The sequence below is a fragment of the Pteropus medius genome, unplaced genomic scaffold (genome assembly GCF_902729225.1).
Source record: "Pteropus medius unplaced genomic scaffold, Ma_sr-lr_union100, whole genome shotgun sequence".
NCBI lineage: Eukaryota > Metazoa > Chordata > Mammalia > Chiroptera > Pteropodidae > Pteropus > Pteropus medius.
Window position 1 is genome coordinate 30,033,165 of NW_024354875.1, and position 23,478 is coordinate 30,056,642.

Sequence of the window (23,478 nt, forward strand, 5' to 3'; positions counted from 1 at the left end):
CATCTGAACCACAGAACACAGAAAATAATTTGAGTGACTGTTTTCTCAGTTCTCGCAAGGATGGTAGTGAGTAGTAGCACTTTAGAGGCAGAGAGGAAATGGTGACTCATTGCATACAATGGATGCCTTAGGACATTGGGTTTCTCTTCTAGAAATCCTGTTGAAAAACACAATTTCCTTTCTATAAATCTATTTTGAGAAAATGACTGGAAAATAAATACAGATTTCTGTTCAAAATGCATTAAAAGTAAAAGGGAGGAAACAACCAAATAGCCAACATTTAGGGGGATGACTAAATGAATCGATGCATTCTATGCACTTCTACACAATAGACTGTTAATTAAAATGATGTTTGTGACTAACGGGCTGGGAAATTGCTTATATGTGATGTTAAGTGAAAAAGAAAAGATATAAATTTAAGCAATTTGATAAATAACTAGAAAGATAAAATCATTTATACACACATACCTAGACAGACTGAAATATAGCAAAAAGTTAACGGTGGTTATCTCTGGGTAGAAGCATTATAAGGGATTTAAAAATTTTTTTTTGTTGCCCTTTATGGCCCTAGGGCACTATCTTAAAGCTCGTTAGAATTTGGATTCCAGAATGCCTCCCTAGACCAGGTAAATCACAGAACCTCTGAATGATTTTAGGAAGGGGTCTAGATAATTGCTAGGTATACTAAAGTTTGGGAGTTTCTGCTCTAGAACAGCATGCTCTTTCTTTGATTAGTTTTATGAAGGCAATTGAGATGAAAACAGAGTCCTTCCAAGCTCTTCAGCTAGTATAGACTGAAAGGCCAGGACAGTAGGAACCGAAAAGAATGAATGAACACTATGAATTATCATGATGCCTGGGCCCCAGATGGGCTCTAAATCTGCTGTTTCTTGATAACTCTGACCACACTTTCCTCATATGTGCTATTGTGAAAGCTTAGGAGGACAGTTTTAGGTTCTCCAGAGTATCTTGCTTTTCTACCACTTATTTTACATAAAAAGAGAAAGATAATAGAAAGCAATAATTCATTAAGTGAGATATGGATTTTCCCCTTGCACAGTGGAATTTATCTCAGCCTCTTTCCATAAGCAAACATAGATCATTTTAATGATTTCCATAAAATGCGATTAGAATCCGTTAAACATTATCATCTCCACCAAAGGACACTGGCTATTCTAGTCTCAAGATTGATGCTAGCTGCTCAGCACTTGTCACGGTAAAAAAGCAGCTGCCCACTAGGGGTGCAGTGTGTTCCTAAACCTGGCTTTTCTTTTCTCTCCTTTGCTCATGGTGCCAAACTACAATAGCTGCTTTCTGAATCTTTTTCTATGCTGTAAAGGCTCTTTCTTTTTGAAGACTGTCCTACTTGAGATCCAAACCACTGAGCAGAATTGGTTTTATATATTTGTTAGGAGGCATATGGTTTCTGCCCTTTGAATAAGCAGTACATTTAACAGGCTAATCATCTATATCTTTAATCCTATATCTGGGAGGCAGAGGGCACACAGCCACATTCAAATAGCTGGTGCCTGCGATTTTGGAGAAAGACTCGGGAGACCAACACCAGAAACAAAGGCATTTGGTTTCTACTGACTCACAAAAATTGTGCAGGTTCTGACTCCACAAAGAAGGTGGCCATGGAGAGCAGAGCTCCAAGCTTTCTCATTCAAATGCCAAGACATGTGGCACAGAATGGAAATTTGCATGTGATTAACACAGGTGTTCATAGTTACTACATGCATTTAATAGCAGCGTTAAAGTGACTATAAACCTACAAACAAAATGTGATATAAACTTAAAATGAAATATTATTCCGCCTTAAAAAGGAAGGAAATTCTGACTCATGCTACAAGGGTGAACCTTGAAAACTAATGCTAAATGAAATAAACCAGATACAAAAGGACAAATATTGTATGATTCCTGTTATATGAGATACCTAGAGTAGTCAAATTCATAGAAGACAGAAAATAGAATGGTGGTTTTCAGAGGGGCTGAGGAGAAGGGAATTAGGAGTTATTGTTTAATGCGTACAGAATTCAGTTTTCAAGATGAAAAGTTTTCAAAATAGATGAGGGTGATGGTTGCACAAAAATGTGTATGTATTTAATGACACTGAACTGTACACTTAAAAATGGTTGTAATTGTAAATTTCAGGTTTTGTGAATTTTACCATAATTAGTAAACAAACTGAAAAATTTCTAAATGACTATACATCATAGATGAAATAGCAACTGAATGTGAATGCAGTTTACTCACAGGAATATAAAGAAACACCATACTGGATATGGCCAGGGGGCCCTGCAGGTGTGCCAGGAGAGGCAGGATGGGAGAAGCCAAAGATCTTTGTGGTTTCTCTACCTCTACTCTACCAAAGGCCTATGACAATGTTACCCACCAATATGCCCAATACTTTCTTCATGAAAGACTATTGCACACACGCAATGGAGTGAGATGGTAGATACAGGAGAAACCAATCTGGCCTCTGAATAAAGAAGTAACATACTTACAAAACAGGATGAGGAGCATATTGTTTTTGGACACCTGCCACCTCTGTCAAAGCAGAATTCCTCTGCGCACATACCCAGTAGCCTCCTACTGCCCCCACATGGCCTGGGAATCCCTTGCATACTCCACCTGACCCAGCCTTCTCACACAATGCCTAGCTGGTGAACTTGGAAAGCCCTCGAAACAATCAGTAAGAAACTCAGCTAGCAGTGCGTGGCAAGAGTCTAATATCTAACTTTTTCTAAAATGTTAATGGCTAACAAAGCAAATATGACCACCCTCACTTTCTTATTTATCCTTCCTAGATAAAAGTTATGAAACTCTAAAAGTGGAATTCTTGTCATTTTGTACAAAATGGGGAAGCTGTGTTCCCACCTTCAAACAGAAGTCTTTGACTCCGCAGGCCTAATTTTAGGCCAGATTTATTAATTGATCAGAATTTGGAGTTCTGCTCTCATCAAATAAATAGTTTCCTGAAGCAGAGAATTTGTATCTCATCATTTTTGCCCTTGAAGAGGCTAGCAGAATGCCTTGTATGCGGTGTTAACAATTCCAGAAATATTTAGTGTCTGTCTGCATTTCCAAGATATGGACATGGGTTCCACTGGGTTTTACTCTATTTCTCTAGAATTCACAAATGCCTTTCAAAAGAGTCTTTCTCTCCCCTTTCTTTGTGAATATCAGGTAACCCATGGCATCTACTATATGCCTTTTGGGCCAAAAAAGCCTGGAGAAAGTGTATAAGTTCAATCAATTCTAATGGATGATAAATAGGACAGATATCAAATCACATTCCTATCCTGGGAATCTCCCCCACCTAACCCCCACCCTGTCGCCACCACCAGTTTGGACATGATGTAATCAAGAGGCACAAACATGACAATTTGCTCAGACTTTCTTCGTATGCAGTATTCGATGGGTACTTCAGTTTTGCACAACTGGCTGATCTTACCTCATTTTCCATCCTTTACAGAGCATCCTGGAGCTGGAGAAGGAAAGAATTCAACTTTTATGCAATAACTTAAACCAGTACACCCAACATATTTCTATTTTTGGCCAAACTCTGACTACGGTGAGTTGTAAAGATCTCTCCATGTCTGGTGTGCATAACAAGAGCTGGCAGGAAACATGTCTTCAGCAAACTTATTCTGTTTTCCTTGACATTGCAGTGCCATGAGCAGATACACTGTGCCATCAGCAAGATAGATGTCGAAAAAGATATCCAGGCTCTAATAGAAGAAACTGCCATTTCAGCTACAGAAAATAAATCTGAGTTCCTATTAACTGATTACTTTGTAAGTATGGAATGGAAGGATGTTCCATTAATGGGGATCCTTAGTCATGTACTGAGGGATTAAATTCAAAAAAAATTGGAAGCAATTTTAAAGGAAATGTCTTGTTTTTTAAAAAAATATATTGTTTTTTTCATAATCCATATCGATAAAACAAAACAGTGTGCTTTACAAACTAGGCAATAGATACATATCTTTGGTCTTCTCTGGAAGGGCTGAAGGTCAAACAGGATTTTCAACTGAATCTTCATATTCAGTCTTTTATGAGAGTAATGTCAAGCAGACGTGTTTTATGACCTGTAAATAATAACTGTGTATCATATTGGTTGTCTATTGCTGCATAACATATTACCCACAAATTTAATGACTTAAAACAAACGCTTATCATATCACAGTTTCTGGTCATCAGGAATCCAGATATGGCATAGCTGGGTGCCTCTGAATGCCTCACAAAATTGCAATCAAGGTGTCAGCCAGGACTGCAGACATCTCAAGGCTGTACTTAGAGACGAACCCCTTCTAAGCTTACTCATTTGGCTGATGGCAGGGCTTTGGTCCTGGTTGACTGCTGGCTGGAGATGTCAGTTCCTTGCCATGTAGGTCTCTCCTTATGGTAGCATACACTATGTCAGTCTACTCCCCCCAAAACTAGTGATACAACAGAGACAGAAACAGAGCGCCCAAGATGAAAGCACAGTCTTTTATAAGCTTATCTCAGAAGTGACATCTCATCACATTCTATTTGTTAGAAGCAAGTCAGTAAGCCCACACTCAAATGGAGGGGATTACGAAAAGACGTGAATCCCAGGAGGAGAGAATCATTATCAGCATCTTCATGATCCTTTCCTTTGAAAAACTTGGAGCAAATTACAGAAGCGTATTTTGAGGGCATTTAGGTGATTCTACTATGGCATTTGTGCTAAAAACTGATCAGTGTCCCTGGTCAGAGTCCAGGCATCTTGTTTCTTTGCTATCTTGGGGTAAATTCTTTGTCTTCTGAATTCCTGACATTTCTTCCCTGGGCCTTCTGCTATATTTCACTCAGATTTTCAAGGTCCTTATTGGGAAGCTTATCACTCTTGGTATATAAAACCAGCCCACTTGTTCATGCCCTCCTATAGGATTAAAAGTGTAGCCAAACATCCCAGGACCCCCCACTCAGGGAACAAGAGATGAGGAGAGAGAGAAAGGCGGTTAGATTTGGGCATAGCAGTGAATCCAGCTGCTGAGAAAGTCACCAGCTTTCCACCTCTCCACCTCCCAAACAGTAGTTAAGTGGCCAGCTATTTTTTTAACTGAATTTCTTTATTTTTTTCTTACCCAGGCAAAGGCAAAGCAAATTAGCAATAACAAAACAGAAACAAAGGTAGAGATGGGAGTGAAAAGGAAGATGTGATTACAATAAGAAAGTGCTTTCTTTCTGTTTCTTTCAAGTAGTGTAGGTGATCCCTGAAATGAGAAAATGTGCAATAAAATATATCTATTACTTTTTCTAAAGGATAATACAAATGTCCCTATAGACCAACCTGTCAATAAAACCAGAGACATTCTTGAAATTTTGACTAGGCTTCTATTGAACTGTAAGGAGGCAGCTACGATGGTTTGTCTTTAATTGATGTACCTGTGGGAATTTTTGGTTTCTATAAAACTTCAGTCACCAGAACTAATGACTAAATATCTGTTGTATAAGAGAATGAACTGTATTTCCAAGTGGGTGAATAGGATTTTCTTAATATCCTTAAAGCAAAACACCCCCAAAGTCTGACATCATGGTAATAGCAGTAAGTGTAGAGAGGCTTTTATCTAGTGCTATGAAATTTATATAGACAAGGGGTAAGGAGGAGAATCATCTCAATGCAAATATTGAAGGACTGGTGACCAGTGTGAAAATATTTGCAAGGTGACTCCAAAGATCATGTTCAAAAGATCGTGTCTGCAGTTTTATATGCCTCCTCCAGGACTGATCTTCTTTCAAACAAATCTTTGGAAGAGAAGGAGAAATTTAAGAAAGTTAAAGGATGGTGGTATACGCCATCCTCAAGTTGATCCAGTAATGATCTATCTCTAGAGGTACATTTTTAAAACATACATGTCCCCAAACAGACCAAAAGAAGTCTTAGGTGTGGGAGCCAGATTACAATGTGCATTCCTCCAGCAAGGAAGGACTGAGAATTGGAGTTAAGCATCCTCGCAGGTTGCCTAGAGCTCCCTTGTGGGGGTGACGTCAGCTTGGGCCTCAGCCATGAGCAGACATTTAAGAAGTAGACTCTGGAAGAGAACTGGATTCCTAGGAGTTAGGTTTCCCGAGTAATCACTTATAAGCTGTTTCATCTTAAGACTTCATTTGTTTCTCTGTAGCAGGTAAAACGGGGAAAATAAGACCAATCTCAGAGTTGTTGTAAGAATTACATGTAATTAAGAATATGAAGAAAATTGTTATAATATATAATACACACTATGTGAATAAAATAATTTTATCCATTATATTTTCATAAAGGCTATTCACTTTGCTCTAAGTGCTCAGTTTCCCCTTCTTCATGACAATCTATCTAAAGCTAACCTTCCGCCAACATTCAGCATCCTAGTTTTTCTCCTTCCTTATCAGGCAAGTCCTGACTCCACTTCTATCTTCAGTCTTTAGTTTCCCCTCTTTCTCCACAGGTTTCTGTCCCTCTGCTATCCTCATGCTCACCTGCCTCCCAACCTGACCCTAATGTTCTAATTTTTTTTCATTCAAGCCTTGACATATGTGTGCGGAAGCTCAGATATTAATGGTTTCTCACAGCCTATGTGGTAAAACCTCTACTTCAGGCCAAAATCTGTTCTAAACTACTCAGACTTTTTTCCGCTACGTTCGCTCAAGCAACTGGTCTATTTATTGTTCCTGATACATTTCACACAGTCCTTCCTCCATCCTTTGTTTATGCCAATTCTCCTTCCTGGGATACCCTTGGTCCTTCTTCTCCTTCAGTGAAAAATCTTAGTTTAGTTTTCTAGCCTCCTTAAAGCCTTTGTGCCCGAGTCCCTGCCCTTGGTGAGCCACACATTTCTCTCTGCACTGTTTATAAATGAAGGTGGCCTTGAGTTTCTAGGTCACATTAGGCTTCAAGGCCTAACTAAATCAAAAACCCATTATGGGAAGAGCATTTCTGTTTCAGTTCATGTGTTCCCAATAGCCACCAACACAGAACACAATAAACATTCCACTCCTGAAATGGTTCTAACTTCAAGCACACACATGATACTACATTTGGACCATCGAAGGACTCTAACTTGAATAAAGAGCTACAAGTATACAACAAATAGACTTACTTATCAAGAAACTATGAAATAGTTATAGTAAGGTTCATTCTCCAAAAACAATTTGTTCTATTAAAGAAAGTGTTCAGTCATGTACTTATAAGTTGTAAACAAGACACTTTCTTATTAAGCAAGTCTAGAAAAGGTAGAATGACATATATAAAAGCCAAAGGTTACTTGTTTTTGTTTTTGTTTTTACTTCTTTTCTTCCACCAAGTTAACATTAAATACAATCAGTGAAAGTCTCAGTGGAACTGGGAAAGACAAGTCTTTCTTTTTCCCTCTTAAATTGTTAAACATCCCTTTTTGTCCTAAAGGAAGAAGACCCTAACAATGCAATGAGTAAAGACCGTCAAGAGTCTTCAATAAAATCAAAACTGTTGAGACTACAAAGAGATATTGAAAAAGCCTCAAGAGACCAGAAAGGTGTGTGATTTTCTGTGTGAATGGCCTGATAAGGGAAGGCACTTTCATTTAGAGTTAGGGTGATTCTGCTTTTGCTCACCGAGGCGGGGATCATCTCATTTAAAGAATCATATGTCAAACCTAATTTGTGTCAATGAAGAAAAATAAAAAAAAAGAAAGGAGATAGCAAAAAAAAAAAAAAAATTGACAGTTTGGTCTGTCTATGAGAGCTTTAGAAGTACTATACCACTATTTCCAGAAATGTGGCGTTCTACTATGGCTCTGAAATTGGCTGGAATAAGGGAAAATTTGGTTTAAAACGTAGTAAACCTTAGTTTTTTGAGGAACCTCCATACTGTTTTCCATAGTGGCTGTACCAATTTGCAGTCCCACCAGCAGTGTATGAGGGTTCCTTTTTCTCCGCATCCTCTCCAACATTTGTTATTACTTGTCCTGTTGATTATAGCTATTCTAATAGTTGTGAGATGGTATCTCATCGTGGTTTTGATTTCATTTCCCTAATAGCTAGTGATATTAAGCATTTTTTCATATGTTTCTTGGCCATTTGTATGTCTTCTTGGGAAAAGTGTCTGTTCGGGTCTTCTGCCCATTTTTTGATTGGATGGATCATTTGGTTTTTTGCTGTTACGGAGTTGTATGCGTTCTTTGTATAATTTGGATATTAGGCCCTTATCAGAGGCATTGCTTACAAATATATTTTCCCATTCGGATGGTTTGCAAAATAAGCCAGACAGAAAAAGTTGAAAATCACATGATATCACTTATATGTGGGATAGAAACCTAAAAGCAACAAACAAACAGGACAAACAAACAGAGACTCATGGACATGGACTAGTGGTTACCAGAGGGTAGGGGGTGGAGCGAGAGGGGAGGTAGATGGGGTTAAAGGGGTCAAATACATGGTGACAAAAAGAAATCTAACTATGGGAGGTGAACACACAATGTAAATATATATATATGCCTTACTGTTAAAATGTTCAGCTGAAACTTACCGGATTTCATTAACCAATGTCACCATAAAAAAACTAATTAATTAATTAATTAATTAATTAATTTTAAAAAAACATAGCAAACCTGTGCACAGGGCTTCTGGTTTTCTTGTTAGTTTCCTTTTAACTAACTAAACAATGTGAGAACCATTCACATTAAATCCTATACTTTGAAGTGAGGCACATGGGCATGTGAAGCAGCTCTAAAGCGATGCAGGTAATGCAAGTGACTCCTCACCTGTGATTCCGATACATACAGCTTATTTTATGTGAACCAAAGCAAGGTGTTGCAGTCTAATACTTGACAGGAGATCCAAGAGAGCAAAGGTGTTTGCAAATGTAAATAGCATATTGAGAGAGAGCCTAATACCGAGGTAAATGTTAGGAATCCACCATGGAATAGGTCAGCGAGGAAGAGTCACAAGCTCACCTTGAAAATAACAGTCAACTCTTTAAGCACCAACAAGCATTTCTCACAATTTATTAAAGGAAGGTAAAGGTCACCCATTCAGTAAAATTAAGTAACAACTACCTACAGAAACAGCCCCGGGGGATTAGGAAATCCTTCTGGGCTCAGGCTCCCACAGAGTGTGACCTTCTCTCAGCTGTGTCCCACTGGGACTGGACAAACTGTAACTGAGAATACGATTTCATTTTCAGGCCTGGAACTAATGCTGAAAGCATACTCCAGTAACTCCTCTTTCTCAGACCCCGAGAGCCAGAAAAACACAGCAGCCTTAATGGATGAGGTAAATATTTGTAGAGTGAAGTTTCCTAGATTTAATGATGAAAGAGTTATTTTTAGAATGCTTGTTTTCTGTCCCATTTGACCTTTGTTTGCCTTTCCTTCCTCATGACAGAGAACAATCTAGTCAGAGAGCTCGTATGGTTAGGTCCTTGGCAAGTAGTTTGAGGGATCTGGAAAAATCCAGCTACTTAGAAACATTTGTGTTAGTATCCTCCTAGGAAAGAATTGTGCTAAAATAGAATGTTCCAAAATAGGATCATTCTTCAGGGTCTGGAAACCATGTGTACTTTAACCCAGTTAAGAAACGTGACCAAAAACACAGATTCTGCATTCAGAAAGGCCTGCATTTGGATCTAGCTCTGCCATTTACAGGGACCTGGGATAACTTTAGTTTTCTTATCTGTGAAATAGGGATATTGGTACCTATCTCAAAAGATTTTTGTGAGGATGAATTGTTATTTAGAAAATAAATATTATTTTTATGCTAGCACAGTGTATAGAAGATAGCGGAAAAATTGGTTATTATTATTAAAATGCTGTTTCCATTCATTCTTCAACTAGCATCAGGGTCTTCTGAGAAGAACAGGAGGCTGGAAATATATGGGGGTTGATGGACAAGGTGGCAACTTTGGAGGAACCTACATTAAAAAGGCAGTTAGCAAAGTCTTGTGAATTTTATATAGGAATAAAAACAAACAGATACTATTGCCTATGTGTGCAAGACATGGGTTTTTTGCTAGGATTAAAGTAAGAGGAAGTTTATGGGTTGTCTTTTCTGAGAAAAATTCAGGAAGAGATAAAATTTTTTTGACAATGTTTTGAAGGAAAACATTCCTGTTTTTACAGGAAACCGGACACGTTTTCCTTACCTTGAATACAACCAAACTAATTTTCTTGTAAGTAACGAATAATTCTGTCCAAACAGGCAATTTTTCAGTAGTTCTTTGGTGAAAATAGACAGGTGCAACCAGGCACAGCTTATCTTTTTTTTTTTTTTTTTTTTTTTGGTAATACTTGTGAAAAGAAAGGCCTGAATTCTGTTCACTTGCAAACAGAGGTCTAACATAGTTGCAGTGACACTTGGTTACAATGTTTATGAAGTTATAAAGCAGACTCTAAGACATTTCCTGTGACCACACAAAACGTTTAGTTAGTTAATTTGATGCCGATAATATTTACCAAAATAAAGTCATATGGAGCATTTTAAGATGGTGTTAAGTTATAAGTTTATTTCTTTGGTTGTTCCTGCACGGAACTTTGTCATTGTCATTACCAGCATAGAACATGTATTAGGATCAGCTGGGTACACAACTGGACTGATTCACACAGTGGAGGATGCAAGGCGGGAGAGGATCTGACCCCTGAACTCATGGTGTTTATGATCTAGTGAAGAAACAAATATGAACCTTCAAATAGTAGATGCCAAATATCCCTGTAACTTTGTTATACATCTGTTGGAGGGAAACTTCTGATATCAGCAGATTTCCTGTTACCCAGGAAAGATTTCTTGCAGTAAGAAACTGTTTTAATTAAGCCCTTCCTAATTCACTTTCTCTTGGTCATCAAAGTGCCATATCTGAGGCAAAAATGTTGGCGAGGCATGTTTTATGAGAAACTTGTGGATATTGTCTTCAGATACCAGGAGTGCCACACAGAAGAGGAATGAGACTTTTTCTATTATGCTCTCAAATGCAGAAGGTCTAATGGTAGAAGGTATAGGAGGCACTTTTGATTTCATCCTAAGTGAGCCTGTCTCACAATGCAGTGGATTGATCCAAGGGTTAGAGACCTTCCTCAACAATAGGAAGTGTTTGATCCATGGCCGTGACCCTCTGGCCGGAATGTTAGAGTTGGGAATCCCCACACTGGAGGCATGGAAAAGGGAGAGGCGATGGTGAGGAGATGAGATAAGCAGGCCCCTCTTTCCAATGCTTCGATTCTGGTATTTGATTTACCCTGCTGAACACAGCCTGACAAAGAAGTCATTATAAAATTTCTAGTTCAAGGTCAAATAGAGAAAAGGAAAAACCTAGGAGTATATATTTAGCTTCATTCTTTATTTATACAATCAAATACCCTAGAATATTGTTTCCAGTTTCCAGAAGTGTTACTGAGAACTTTCTGGGTAATATAAAACCTTACCTCTTCAAAAGAAAACAATAAACATTACAAAAAAAAAAAAAACCCCACCTTGCATCATTTTAGTTTGATTCCATTGATGAGTTCAATTCTGTTCACAGTGTTGAGAACCTATGCTTCAATTGCCTTCCCTTAAAGGCCCTCCAAAAGTCTACCTTCTGTAATCAATATTTATTATTCCCTTTCTCATTCCTCAGCAGAAAATTGAAGCTATTTATTGCCACAAAATACTGAAATGTATCTACCAAGGTTTCTGGTTTATCCTGTTTACAAGAGTTCGGAATGAGACACACTCAGCAACTAAGGCTTTCCTCTAGGAAAAGGGTCCATTTTTTCCTCTCCTCAGCATTTTCTGTGTATATCTGCATAGGAGTTGAATGTGTACTTTTCCAGACCTCTTTGTCATTTTGGAAATTATCCCGCTATCCATACAGTTTTTACCCATACAGTTGTGCCTCATGTTCTAGAAATTTACTCACATGGCCAAATGATGTATCCACAGATCAATTTGAAACTAAACCTTTTGCAAGCAAACTCCTATAAACTGTCATCAGTGTTAGCAGAACTTGAGCAAAGACCTCAACCCAGCCATCCCTATAGTAACTCCATCTTCAAGTGGAAAGAAAAGGTAAAATTTTAAGAGGTTGGTTGTAATTTCTTGATTGAGCTTGCTGAATGGAGTGGCTTATAGTAGCATCGGTTCAAACAAGTTATCATGAATTATATATGTCATATGTCTCAAATCCCAACTGCAGAATTTTAAGGTAAATTCATTTTTATTCTTTTTGAGTAGAATAACAAAAGCTAAACACAGCTGAACATATTCTTCATATACTTAATATGAGAACGTAAAAACACTTTGGATCCTTCTTGTTCCAATTCAAATCTTAACTTTATCCTTTGAATGCGCTTTGATAGTAAAATTTCTATTAAACTGAAATTTTAGTATTCATATTGACCTAAATTATAAGGTTTTGTGATATGCATTAGTCATATCCACTTAACATACTATGCAATATGGATAATGCACAAGCACAATTTTTTATATTCACACACATGTATTTTTCCAGTGTATTTTTGAGCACTTGAATATACATGGGTAATGATTGCTTGTAGCTATTTCCATTCCCTATCAGAAGGGGGAGCTGTAACCATCTTGTGATGAAGGGTTGGTTTTCTTTCTAAGAGACGCAGGAGCTCAAAATGGTCTCAATCATTTAGACAGTCATGATAATTCATTTGCATTAAAGCCAATTAAAGTTGAATTTGTAGAAGTAATGCTCTGAATGTTACTATTTGGCCTATGTACAGGTCAGAATTGCAAACAAGCTATAAAATATGGTAGCTGTCTAATTCTAAAAATATTAAGGCTTCAGAAATGAGAAAGCTCTATCATAGGGTTGAGAAATGTATTTAACACTTTATTTATAATCTGGTCCAACAAATTGAAAAATAAATTCCTGGAGAAAACAGCTACAGAAGAATTACATTTCATGAATACTTATGATGACAGTGTTGTTAAAAATGACTTCTTTTTTTTTTTTTAACTATATGAACAGCAGCAGACACATAGTTATGTAAAAATATCTCGGCCTTTTCTGACAAAAAGATCAGAAAATGTTGTGAACAGTTCATCTACTGGTGGGCAGAGCAATCCAAGTTCTTCATCTACAGGTAATCCCACACCCAGAATAATTTGGGGCTGGATCCTATCGGTAAAGCACATTACTACATTTCCATTCTATTTTCAGAGCCACATTGATATATATCTATATACATTGGCTCAAAGAAATTAACATTTCAATTAAGACTGATTAATGTGTAATCCAAAAGGTGGGAGGGAGTCAAGAAGAGTGGAGGGTTGGGAAAAAAATTTTATAATATGAGAAGGTACCTCAGATGACTGGCTCCATGTTACTCAGACAGTCTTCAATTTGTTGTGCACACAATCACTCCTAAGCCACGGTGAAGAGCTCTGTTTCCACAGCCTCCTCCAAACTTCTATAGAAATCCTGTCCTTTCTGTGAGAAACATGGCCATCCCAGAGGCTACTCACCCCCTTTATTCAGCTACTTGACTTTAGTCATTTGTCCATTGACACACTAATCCCTTTTACCTTTCAACGCACACATGTGCACACGCGCACACATGTTATTATTGCTTATAGTTCAACTATAGTTACTATAACCTTGACTTTCTAGTTTCTGGATTAAAAGTTGGCAGAAAAAAAAAGTTTCAATAAAACCCAGGACATTATGGTCCGCATGGTGTATTAAAGACTCACCGTTGCATTTTTTGAGAAACGGTTCCATAGGTACTTTGGGATGATGGTAAGAAGCACATGCTCCAAATGTCTCCTATCTATATATGAATGGTGTATGTTTTCCAAAACACAGACTAGCTAACTGATGCTAAGTTCATGTGGGAAGCAAATAATATTCAGTTCTCATCTTTATTCTTATTATTACAGTAGCTTTTCTCTCCAGGCTTATTATTTTCTGTATTATGATTTAGTTGCTTATTATATAATATACACAGTCCATACACATAGTAGGTAAGTCATAAATGGTAAATGAATCAAGGAATGATTAGTATGTAAAATTACAAACTGTTCTTTTGAGAAGACTTCAATATATTTAAGCTCTGCACCACACTGCTAAATAACTAAGGAACTTCCCATTATATTCCTCTTGCCTACTGACACAGCATTGGTAATTATAACTTGATCCAACTTTCAGCCTCCGGTGTGGCCCAATATGGCAACAGTCTTTGCAAGGCTTTGTATCCTTTTCAAGCCAGGCAAGATGATGAATTGAATCTGGAAAGAGGTAAGAATCACTCTCAAATGTTTAATCGCCTTCCCTGTTGAAGCCTTTAACTTGAATAAAACTCCTGTAGTACAGCAATGGTAGACGTACAGCAGCCTTAAAAGTTACTACCATGTCAAATCAGTTCAGGTTTATAATCACCCTTCTTAGAAGATAAAGATAAAACACATAAAAAATAGAGCTCACGTAATAAATATAGCTAGCATTTATCCAGTGTTTACTATGTGCTAGACATTGTTACAAGCACATTGTCCAATTTAATATCCATAAAACCCTTTAAGGTAAGCATTGTTATTTCGTCCCATTTAATTACTGAGGAGACCGAGGCATATAAAGGTTAAATACTTTGGCTAAAGTCACAGGCAGTGGTTTTGCAGGATTTGAACTTAGAAACTCAGAGTCATGCTTAACCACAGTGTTACATCAGAGTAGAATGTCAGTAATGAAAAGTCATTAGAGATGTGGCCCCACCTTTTTCTTTTTCAGGAAGCTAATCATGCAGGAATGTGAGGCGACTTCCTCTCATGGCTTAGCGTAAGAGCATGTTCTAGAACCCAGGTCAGAGGACTCCTGACTTAATGTTTCTCCCACTTATCGCTCAGGGAGGTGTTTATGACCAATCTAAGGAAACAGATCCTTTTCTCTGCATCGCATATTTTTGTTTAACGTGGAAAGATATTACATAATAGGTTACACACATTTCAACATTATTAAACAAGAAAAAGTCACCAGCCTCAACTTTCTTTGTACATCCAGTTAGCAACCACATTTGGTTGTTAAAACTAAGACAGAGATCTAGAAATGAAAAGGTCAGTGAGAAAGAGTTGTGTCAAAGGAGGAAGCTCTTATCCATGAGCAGGACACGGCGCCCAGAGCCAAGGGAAGGTCAGGATAGGGACACCACATATTTGCTACCGGTTAGTGGATGCCTCCTTTTTAGTTTGCCGATCAGATTTCTACCGGCAACTACTTTTCCTTCTAACTCAGAAATAAAGAAAAAAAGAAATAAAAAAGTAGACCCTCTTTTTAATTTTTCTTAAATCAATGTTGCCTTATTTAAAAGTTTTAAGTGTTACACAAGTCACTTCATTACTCATCATGCCATTCTAAGGGTACCTACAGCAGTAAGCAAGTAAATAAAATGCTATATTCCCACTTCGCATATAATAAATAACACATCTCCCAACTGCCATCTAGAACCAGGGTCCTGAGTTTGTGTTACATAGTTACACAATAAATTGATCATCTTGTTTGTCTTTAGTTTTTCGCTGATTGCAAAGCCTACTTACACTTCATATTCTGAGTAGGTTCTTTAAATGAAATGAGACATTGGAGGCTTAGGGAAGCCGGCAATAGGATTTTAAATTATTCATTAGAATTTCTGCTAGTAGATTGTGTAAATCTGCTTACCTGAGAAAACTCATTCCAGCGAGAACTTAGGCTGAGAATGATCTATAAGAATAAATAATGACTTAAGTCTGAGAAGAGAGAGAAGGGGGTTAACAGTCTCCATTGTCTTAAGAAGAAAATTACTGGGGAAAAGGATAAAAGAAAGACTGAAAAATTACCTGAGAATGATGCTCAAGATAAAGTAGCTTTTGGATACTGAAGGGAGTGGATATTTTCACTTTGGTGTACAGAAAGCAGCCAGAGAGAATGGACTAGCTCTCAAAAGAGAATGACTTAGCCAGAGGATTTGAGGTACCGGGTTAAGCTTTAGGGTTATTCATATCAGAATGGTATTTTTTTTTTTTAAATAGAGAATTAGAGAAAAGCCATGTGTCTCATAGGAACTCTATTTATTTGAATCATGGCTTTTAAAAAGTCTTGTCTTCAAATTGATATTTTATTATCCAAATTTTGAATGAGGAGTCATATTTCTGTGCAGAGCTATGAGTTGGAACTTTGAACTGTGAAGCTGGCACATATAATGAAGAGAAGTTGTCTTGATTTAAAGACATGTCTGGTATCTGAGACATACTCATAGTAGTCAACATACCAAACTATCTCAGCCACCAATATGAGAAACCCTTAAAATACAGACACCAAGAAAGATTTGGGCAACTACCTATCAGCTATATCTAAAGTGAGCCAGCCAACAGGAAAAGCCAACATGATTCTGTTTTTAATCAAGCTGTTTTATGGCATAACTTGGCTGTACCTTATCTTATTCTTTTTAATATTCTCCGCATTATGCCTGCTTCATACAGAGGTGGTGAATAAATTCTGCTTCAACTGAATCACATGAAGAAAACAATGCTACCAAGTAACTCCTTGAAAGCAGAATCTCTCAACAACAAGCTTACCAATTGGGCACAGAGACCCATTTGCCTAACTAAATGTACATTTTCACAGGTGATATTGTAACTGTACACACGAAAAACGAAGAAGGATGGTGGTTTGGATCTTTAAATGGAAAAAAAGGCCATTTTCCTGCTGCTTATGTGGAGGAGCTCCCATCAAACGCTGGGTACACAGGCATAAAACAAGATTCTCAACGCGCTGCCTTACAGGCGCTATAAACTGTACAATGTGATGCAAATAAAGGTAAAAGCTGGGATCTTTACAAGTTTATCTTTCTAAGTCGGTGATGGTGTCCTACCTGCAGGTCACAAAACTTTGCACTCTTGGTTATTTTTTGAAACAGAATCAGAAGATAGAGAGTGGAGGGAGGAAGGAAAGAGGTCTCTCGGCTCCTGGGGTTTCCAAATTCTGAGAGACCCTGGAGATGATCCAATACAGAGAGAGAGCGAGAGAGAAGAGAGCGCGAGCAAGCGAGCGAGCGAGAGAGAGATAGGTGAGGAGGGAGGGACGGAGAGAGAAACCAGGGTGGGTTTAGCCACCTGCCTTGAAGCCACATGGTTTTTTGGTAGCACAGCAGATTCTAGGACTCAAAAGTCCTTTTTCTCAGGACTTGGGGGGCAACAGGCCACAACTAGCTTATGAGGGGTCAAGAGAGCCTGGGAGATGCCATTTTTGTCGATGATTCAAACACTGAAGGTTGGCAGATTCAGGATGAAGCATTTCTGGAGCTCCTCTAGACATTTCCTAAGAAGCTCCACTGCCCTCTCATGTGAGATAGATTAAGTCCAAGAAGGAGAGCTGGGCAGAGACAGGCAAGCAAGACACCAGTGACATAGACCTGAGTTAGTAGATTGTAGAAGAAAAGGTGAGGAGCCGAGGCCAAGAGTTTGGGTGATCAGAAAAGGGGGTGGTAGACAAGAGGTCCAGATACTAGATGGATGACTTCTGGGTAGAATGGAGTTCCATTCCGAGCCAGTGACCTTCTGAGGTAGTGACTTCTTATATACCTTCTGCCCACAACCAGAACTGCTCTTTGAGTGAGGCCAAGTGTGAGCCAGAGATGGCTGGGGATCTGAGAACAAGAGCAAGGCAGATAGGAAAGGGTCGGAAAGGAGACAGTGCCTAAAATAAAATTTTGTGCTTCCTTGCTCATTTGGAAACTTCCACACCAATTTATTAGCCAGGAATTCAGCACTTCCAGCTATGTCATTATGAAACGAATGCCCTAAGCCACTTCTTAGTGAAAGGAACTTTAAATATTGTCTCTCATTTGGGAGGAAAGTTTTGAAAACACACATTCACTATCAAATGGAATATTTAGTTAAAAGGAGGTGTATGCTACTTTCTCAAATGCCCTATAATAGGAAAAAAGGTTGGAATGAGAGAGAGTGGTTCCAAAATTTTCTCGAGGAGAACAATTTAGAATGGAGAGAAGTGGTTCAGCAGCATCTTTCAGAAAATGGCCTGAGTTTGCCTGGAGATCACACACTCCATTGAATGGAAGGTCATGGTGTTGATAGAAACATCTGGGCATGTTTACATTTGTGCCAAATAGAGAATCTGGCATTAAAGGAGTAATTAAAATCCATTCCATTACTCTTCCTGCCCCTACCTCTTTTTTTTCAAGTTTACCAGATTGCATTTTCAAGAAGGAATTTTCAAACCAAGGTACATATATTTTTATACTATACACAAATATACTCCTATAGGATATAACTAACACATAGAGATATTTATAGATACAGATATCAGACCTGAAGGAGCTCAAGTAAAATTTGTGTGAGACATAACTTATAGACTAGAAGAACCAGTAAGAAGTTTTAATGTCATTCTTAATGATGTATTAGTGACAGCTTTCATCTGCATGCAGAGTGGATGAATAATAGGCTATTAGACCATGAACAGAGATTTTGAATTTATATTTCCTTTTCATCTTATTTCTTTCCATCAAGCCTTGATGGATAAAAAATTATGTAGCAACTGACCACAGCCTACACTGGATCATTTGTATAAAGAAACTAATGATAATGGTAGTTGGATCCTGAAACTCTTTGAAAATAGTTTTCAAAAAAGAGACCCCTCTTTCTTCATAAGTCAGTTTTACTTTGTAAAAACATAAATGGTTTTCCTATTTTGAAATGTTGCTCCAAATTATTTTTGCAGTTGTGATATGTAATTTTTAAACTTCAAAGAAATGCTACAGTCTTAAACTAGATAAAAATACAAATATAGTGAGGTATAACAACTTTTATCTTGAATGTCTTTTTAGTAGGGCAAGAATTTTTCTGGTGGGACAGATGGGGATGTATCCCTTAGACTTCTGTAAAATATAAGTACATATAGTGAAGATTAATTATGTGCCCAAGTCTTCCATATAGAATAAAATGATTTTTTATATTAATACTTTTAAACTCATAATTGGGCTTTCATAATTATACTCCACTAAGGAAGTTTTTAGCAACACTGATGACCTGAGATACAGGCACTGGAGGCCTCAGCCAGATTTTCATTGAAAACATCAGAAGGCATTATTGTAATTTCTCCTAGGTAGAGATATATCTATCATACAACCAACCCAAAGATCTATTAATTTCATTTTTTTGCATTTCTAGTTACCCATAATACTATTTGTAGTGAATATTAAAATTTACTCTGATTCATCAAAAAGTAATAAAATATTCAGTTTGGGGTAAATTTTATTATGCGGTATTATAAAACTTTTAACTGATTTATAATTTGAACATAGTCTAACTTTATTCTCTCCTTCCAGGAAAAAATCCCTCTCTCACAAAGTCTTGATTGCCTTGGGGTGGGGGAGGTAATCAGCCTGTTTTGGAGCAAGAGGAGTGCATTATAATCAAAATAACATGTCCTATTTTGATTTGTAATGTTGCCCAGGAAGAACAGTATATAACCCAGGGAAGGTAGACCTGGGGCATGGGGCATGAGAAGGTGGGACTCGAAGTCGAACCAAGGTGTGAGGACATAGCAGAGAAGAGCAGGAACCTTTTGTAGAGAGAATGCAGCTACATGGATAGAGCTACATGGATGGAGTGTCAGAGATTCCTGTATGCTGGGATCCAGAGTGGAGGAGCAGCAACAGGGACAGGAGTGAGAAATTAGCGAAGGAGAGAATCCAGGTTGTGCTTATGCAGATGGGAGCTCAGTTCCAGGAAGCAACATATGGAAGCCTACGGCCAGGGAAATCTGCGTAAAGGAGAGAGCCCAGTGGGTACTAACTTGATCAGAAGTCACAGGAATGTTGAGGAAAGTACTCCCTAAGGTGGGAGTAAATAGACTTGTACAGAAGTAGAGCAAAACCCTTTCTCAACCGAGGAGTAGAAACAAACTCAACTGGCTAGAGAGAGACCTTGGTTCTAAGGCTCAGGACTAATGATAGAGATCTTTAGGGGAGTCACACCAGAGACTGCTTAGAAAGGACTGGGGCCAGGCTAGCCTAGGTATATGAGATAGCAAATGTGTTACCTACTGATCTCAGTTTCAACTGGTTTGTGAACTGAGTTTTCCTTACACAGGGACAAACGGTAAGTGCTTATTCCAGTGGTTATCCAAGTAGAGGTCTGAGCCAGATTTTCACCTGGGTCAGCAGTGCCTGTGTAACCTTGTACTATGTTAGAAATGCAAATTATCAGCCTCCAGTTTACGCTCAGTCAGAGACACAGTCATCTTGGTTTAACAAGCACTCCAGGTGACTAAGCAAGTTCACTCTTGAGAACCACTGGCTTACTTGAATGAATCCTGAGAATATTGTCTAAACTACAGCAGACCCACGGGGAAGAAGCACTGTTGGAGAGAGTGGAGAAAAACCATACATTTGGGAAGCTGGCGCTAAAAAAGGAATATCCTCTCCTTTTAATCCAATAAGTTTTTTTAAGATGAATGGTGTTGGGGGCCTCTCTGGAGTCTTTCCCCATTATAGAGGCTGCTCTAGCTAAGGGCCACTTTTCTTCTTTTTTATGCTCCTTATTGGCCCAGGAAAGAAGGAGTACTTTGGCCTACCTTATACTCTCTCAAAAAAAGAATCTTCTTTCTCAGCCACTTACTAGATAATTTCTTTGGCAAAAAAAAAAAAAAAAAAAAAGCATGGAATGGGAAAACGAGAAGCAAACAGCTTTCCTTCCTCAGTCCATTCCTCTGTACTCCCCACCCTGCCCCTTGGCTCCCATCCTCCCATCCTCTCCCTCTTTCTCTGACCCTCTCCATTCTCTGACCATCATGTTCAGACATGGTAGTCTAGTTCTGCTCAGTTAGGCTCCACGTTATCCATCTGTGTCTTCTATCTCTGATTTAGCTTCTCAGCCTACAATTGGTCATGTGAAGAAACAGAACATCTACAATTTAGGAGAGAGGAAGAAAAAAGCACCCGTATTTACCTAGAATCTAAACTCTATTCTCCATTTCTGATTTACTGTTAACACAACCCAAACTGTTCTCCTGTTTCAAGCAGGGGAAGCAACCACAAATACCTTCGGAGGGCAGGGAGGTAAAATTAATAAATGAAACAGATTAAATGTCACACTTTAGGAAAAGCAGTAGGGATGGGCTGAATTGGAGAAAATATGCCCCACCTAAAGGTGTTTAAATAGTATATAATATTCAGTTTTAGATACATTTTATTGTAGAGTGTAAGTCCTGAAATATTGTGCTCTAAACTTGTAGACCAAGATGTTATGATCTCTACTCTCTTATAAATTAGTATTCTTCTACCTCTATAATTCTCGATGGTGTTCTAATATACTTATCAGAATGTCTGATTGACCAGAACATTTTAAACCACACTAGAGAAGCTGAGTTTGCTGAAATAAACCATAGGATTGTATTGAGGTTCATGACCAAATTTTATTCCCCATGAAAAATGCTTTGTAATTTAATTTCATTCCTATTTTTTTTAAAGATCATACTAAATTTTTCTTTTAAACTGTTTAATAAATAGCTACAGCATACAAAGTTTAGACTCCTAGAATCTTAGAGGCAGGAAGCAATTTCAGAGTTTACATAGCCCGACACATCTATTCAGTCACTCATTTACTTACGTATTTCCTCACTGAACATTTTAGTGTGGAGCTATGTACCAGATAGTAGGCTAATGATAAAGATACAAAAAAATAAATAAACTTGGTCAACCCTCAAAGAGTTCATAATCTAGTGGAAAAGACAAAAATGAAAACAAAATATTGCAATACAATGTAAAATAGTTTACATGTACAGTATCATGGTTGAATTGGATTATTTTCCACTTTTTAAAAGCTTTCTTGTATGTATAATTTACATACAATAAAACTACCCTTTTAAATACAGCTTATCGAGTTTGATAAATGTATAGTCGGCAACGACCCTACTTGTGTTAATCAAATGTTAAAACTTTTAGCACACCAGTTTCCTCTTTGCAGTCAATGCCTGCTCCCAACCCTAACCCTAGGCAACCACTGACCTGCATTCTGAAGTATACGTTTACTTTTCTAACTTGTTTTGTCTTGCCATTTTATCCTCCCGCCGGCCTGATCAACAAAAAAAGAATACTGCAAGTTTGAGAAACAACCAGAGTGCAGTATGGCCAGATGAGAAAATTGATGCTCAAAAAAGTTAAATGACTTGTCCAAGATCATGGGTCAATTTTAACAGAGCAGAGCCCGGAACACATCCTAATTCTCACATTTGTCCACAATACCAAGTTTATGCTGAAACTTTTACAAACCAAGTTAGAGTATTTTAAGATTTATCATTATTCATATCATATTCATTTAAATCTCGAATATTGCCTCCTTCCAAATTCTTATAAAAATCTATTAAGCAGGGTAAAAGAAGTTCTTCCTTGAGGTTTTTCCATTTGTGAGACCTTATCCTCAGCTTCTACTTCCAGCTTGCGTAGTTGCTGAAGTAAGGAGAGAACATGTGTCTAAACTCAAGACATTCTTCACATCATTTCGCACCATACATTGTTCATACTTCTATCACAATATATTTAACGATACCAAGAAAGGAGCTGATTTTAAATAGATGGTATATTCTCCAGTTTAGTTACTTAACTGATGCACTCTTTTTCTATTTAGATGAAACATGTCTTTATTCAGAAAGAATCTAAGTCATTGTCATTCAATCAAGAATTGCCTTTAGAACCATCTTTATCTTCTACAAATTACTAAACTTCTCAGCAACACATCTGCAGGTTTTATTGGACAAGTCAGCCCCTTTTCAAAGGTGTGATTTTGATTTCCCAGTAATTTTCCATTGAGCTTAAATAATGTGTTCAACACTAACAAATATTTATTAAGCTTCTACTATGTGCCAGACAGTATGCTGAGTGATAGCCAAATAGGCAATTTGCTGTCATGGTACACAAATTAAAACATAATTGTCTCTGTATAAAAATTTTCCAAATTGGAAGAGAAGCAACACTTTCTAATCATCATTAGCCTGAAAATTGAAACTTCAAATCTATTAATCGGACACTTTAGCAGATTTTGCATTGATTCTTTTTTTAAAATTAAACAATTAGTGATTTAATTTTAGAGTTCTCATTGTTCCATTTTATTACAAAATGTGGACTAGATTAGTCAATCCCATTTAAGTTCCATTTCAATCAGCTTTACTACTTGTGCATATTTTTTCCCATTTAAGAAGATCTCATCTTTGTACCTTATGCTTTAGGAAGATTTTAAATGCTTAAAATTGTTATGTCATTTTTACAACATAATATCCTAAATAAAATGTATAAAGAGAATATGTTTAATAGGATAGTCTGGTTTGCCTTTCATGTGTATTCTAATCATTCAAGGTATAATTTTCATAATGTATCAATTTTAAAATTTAAGCTAATATATTCATAATATCAGTTCCAGAATCTTCCTAGGTTGGCATATAGTAAACCTCAAAAATTAAGGCCTCTATATTTGATTAAACAGATAAGACTTAGGCATAATTCAAAA

At 37.5% G+C, this 23,478-nt stretch overlaps 1 protein-coding gene across 5 annotated transcripts in view; it reads left to right on the top strand.

Moving 5' to 3' along the window:
- Nucleotides 1-23,033, top strand: part of NOSTRIN (nitric oxide synthase trafficking) — a 55,548-nt gene extending 32,515 nt beyond the window's left edge. For 4 of the 5 annotated variants that reach the window (XM_039855340.1, XM_039855336.1, XM_039855338.1 and 1 more), the window contains 8 exons: nt 3,479-3,577; nt 3,675-3,800; nt 7,415-7,523; nt 9,173-9,261; nt 11,902-12,027; nt 12,959-13,073; nt 14,138-14,227; nt 16,583-23,033. In XM_039855340.1, the coding sequence (XP_039711274.1) occupies nt 3,479-3,577; nt 3,675-3,800; nt 7,415-7,523; nt 9,173-9,261; nt 11,902-12,027; nt 12,959-13,073; nt 14,138-14,227; nt 16,583-16,749 (921 nt within the window). In that variant the 3' untranslated portion in view covers nt 16,750-23,033. The remainder of the gene's footprint in view (nt 1-3,478; nt 3,578-3,674; nt 3,801-7,414; nt 7,524-9,172; nt 9,262-11,901; nt 12,028-12,958; nt 13,074-14,137; nt 14,228-16,582) is intronic. The other variant, XM_039855337.1, reaches the window with a different exon arrangement.
- Nucleotides 23,034-23,478: the final 445 nt, after the last annotated feature.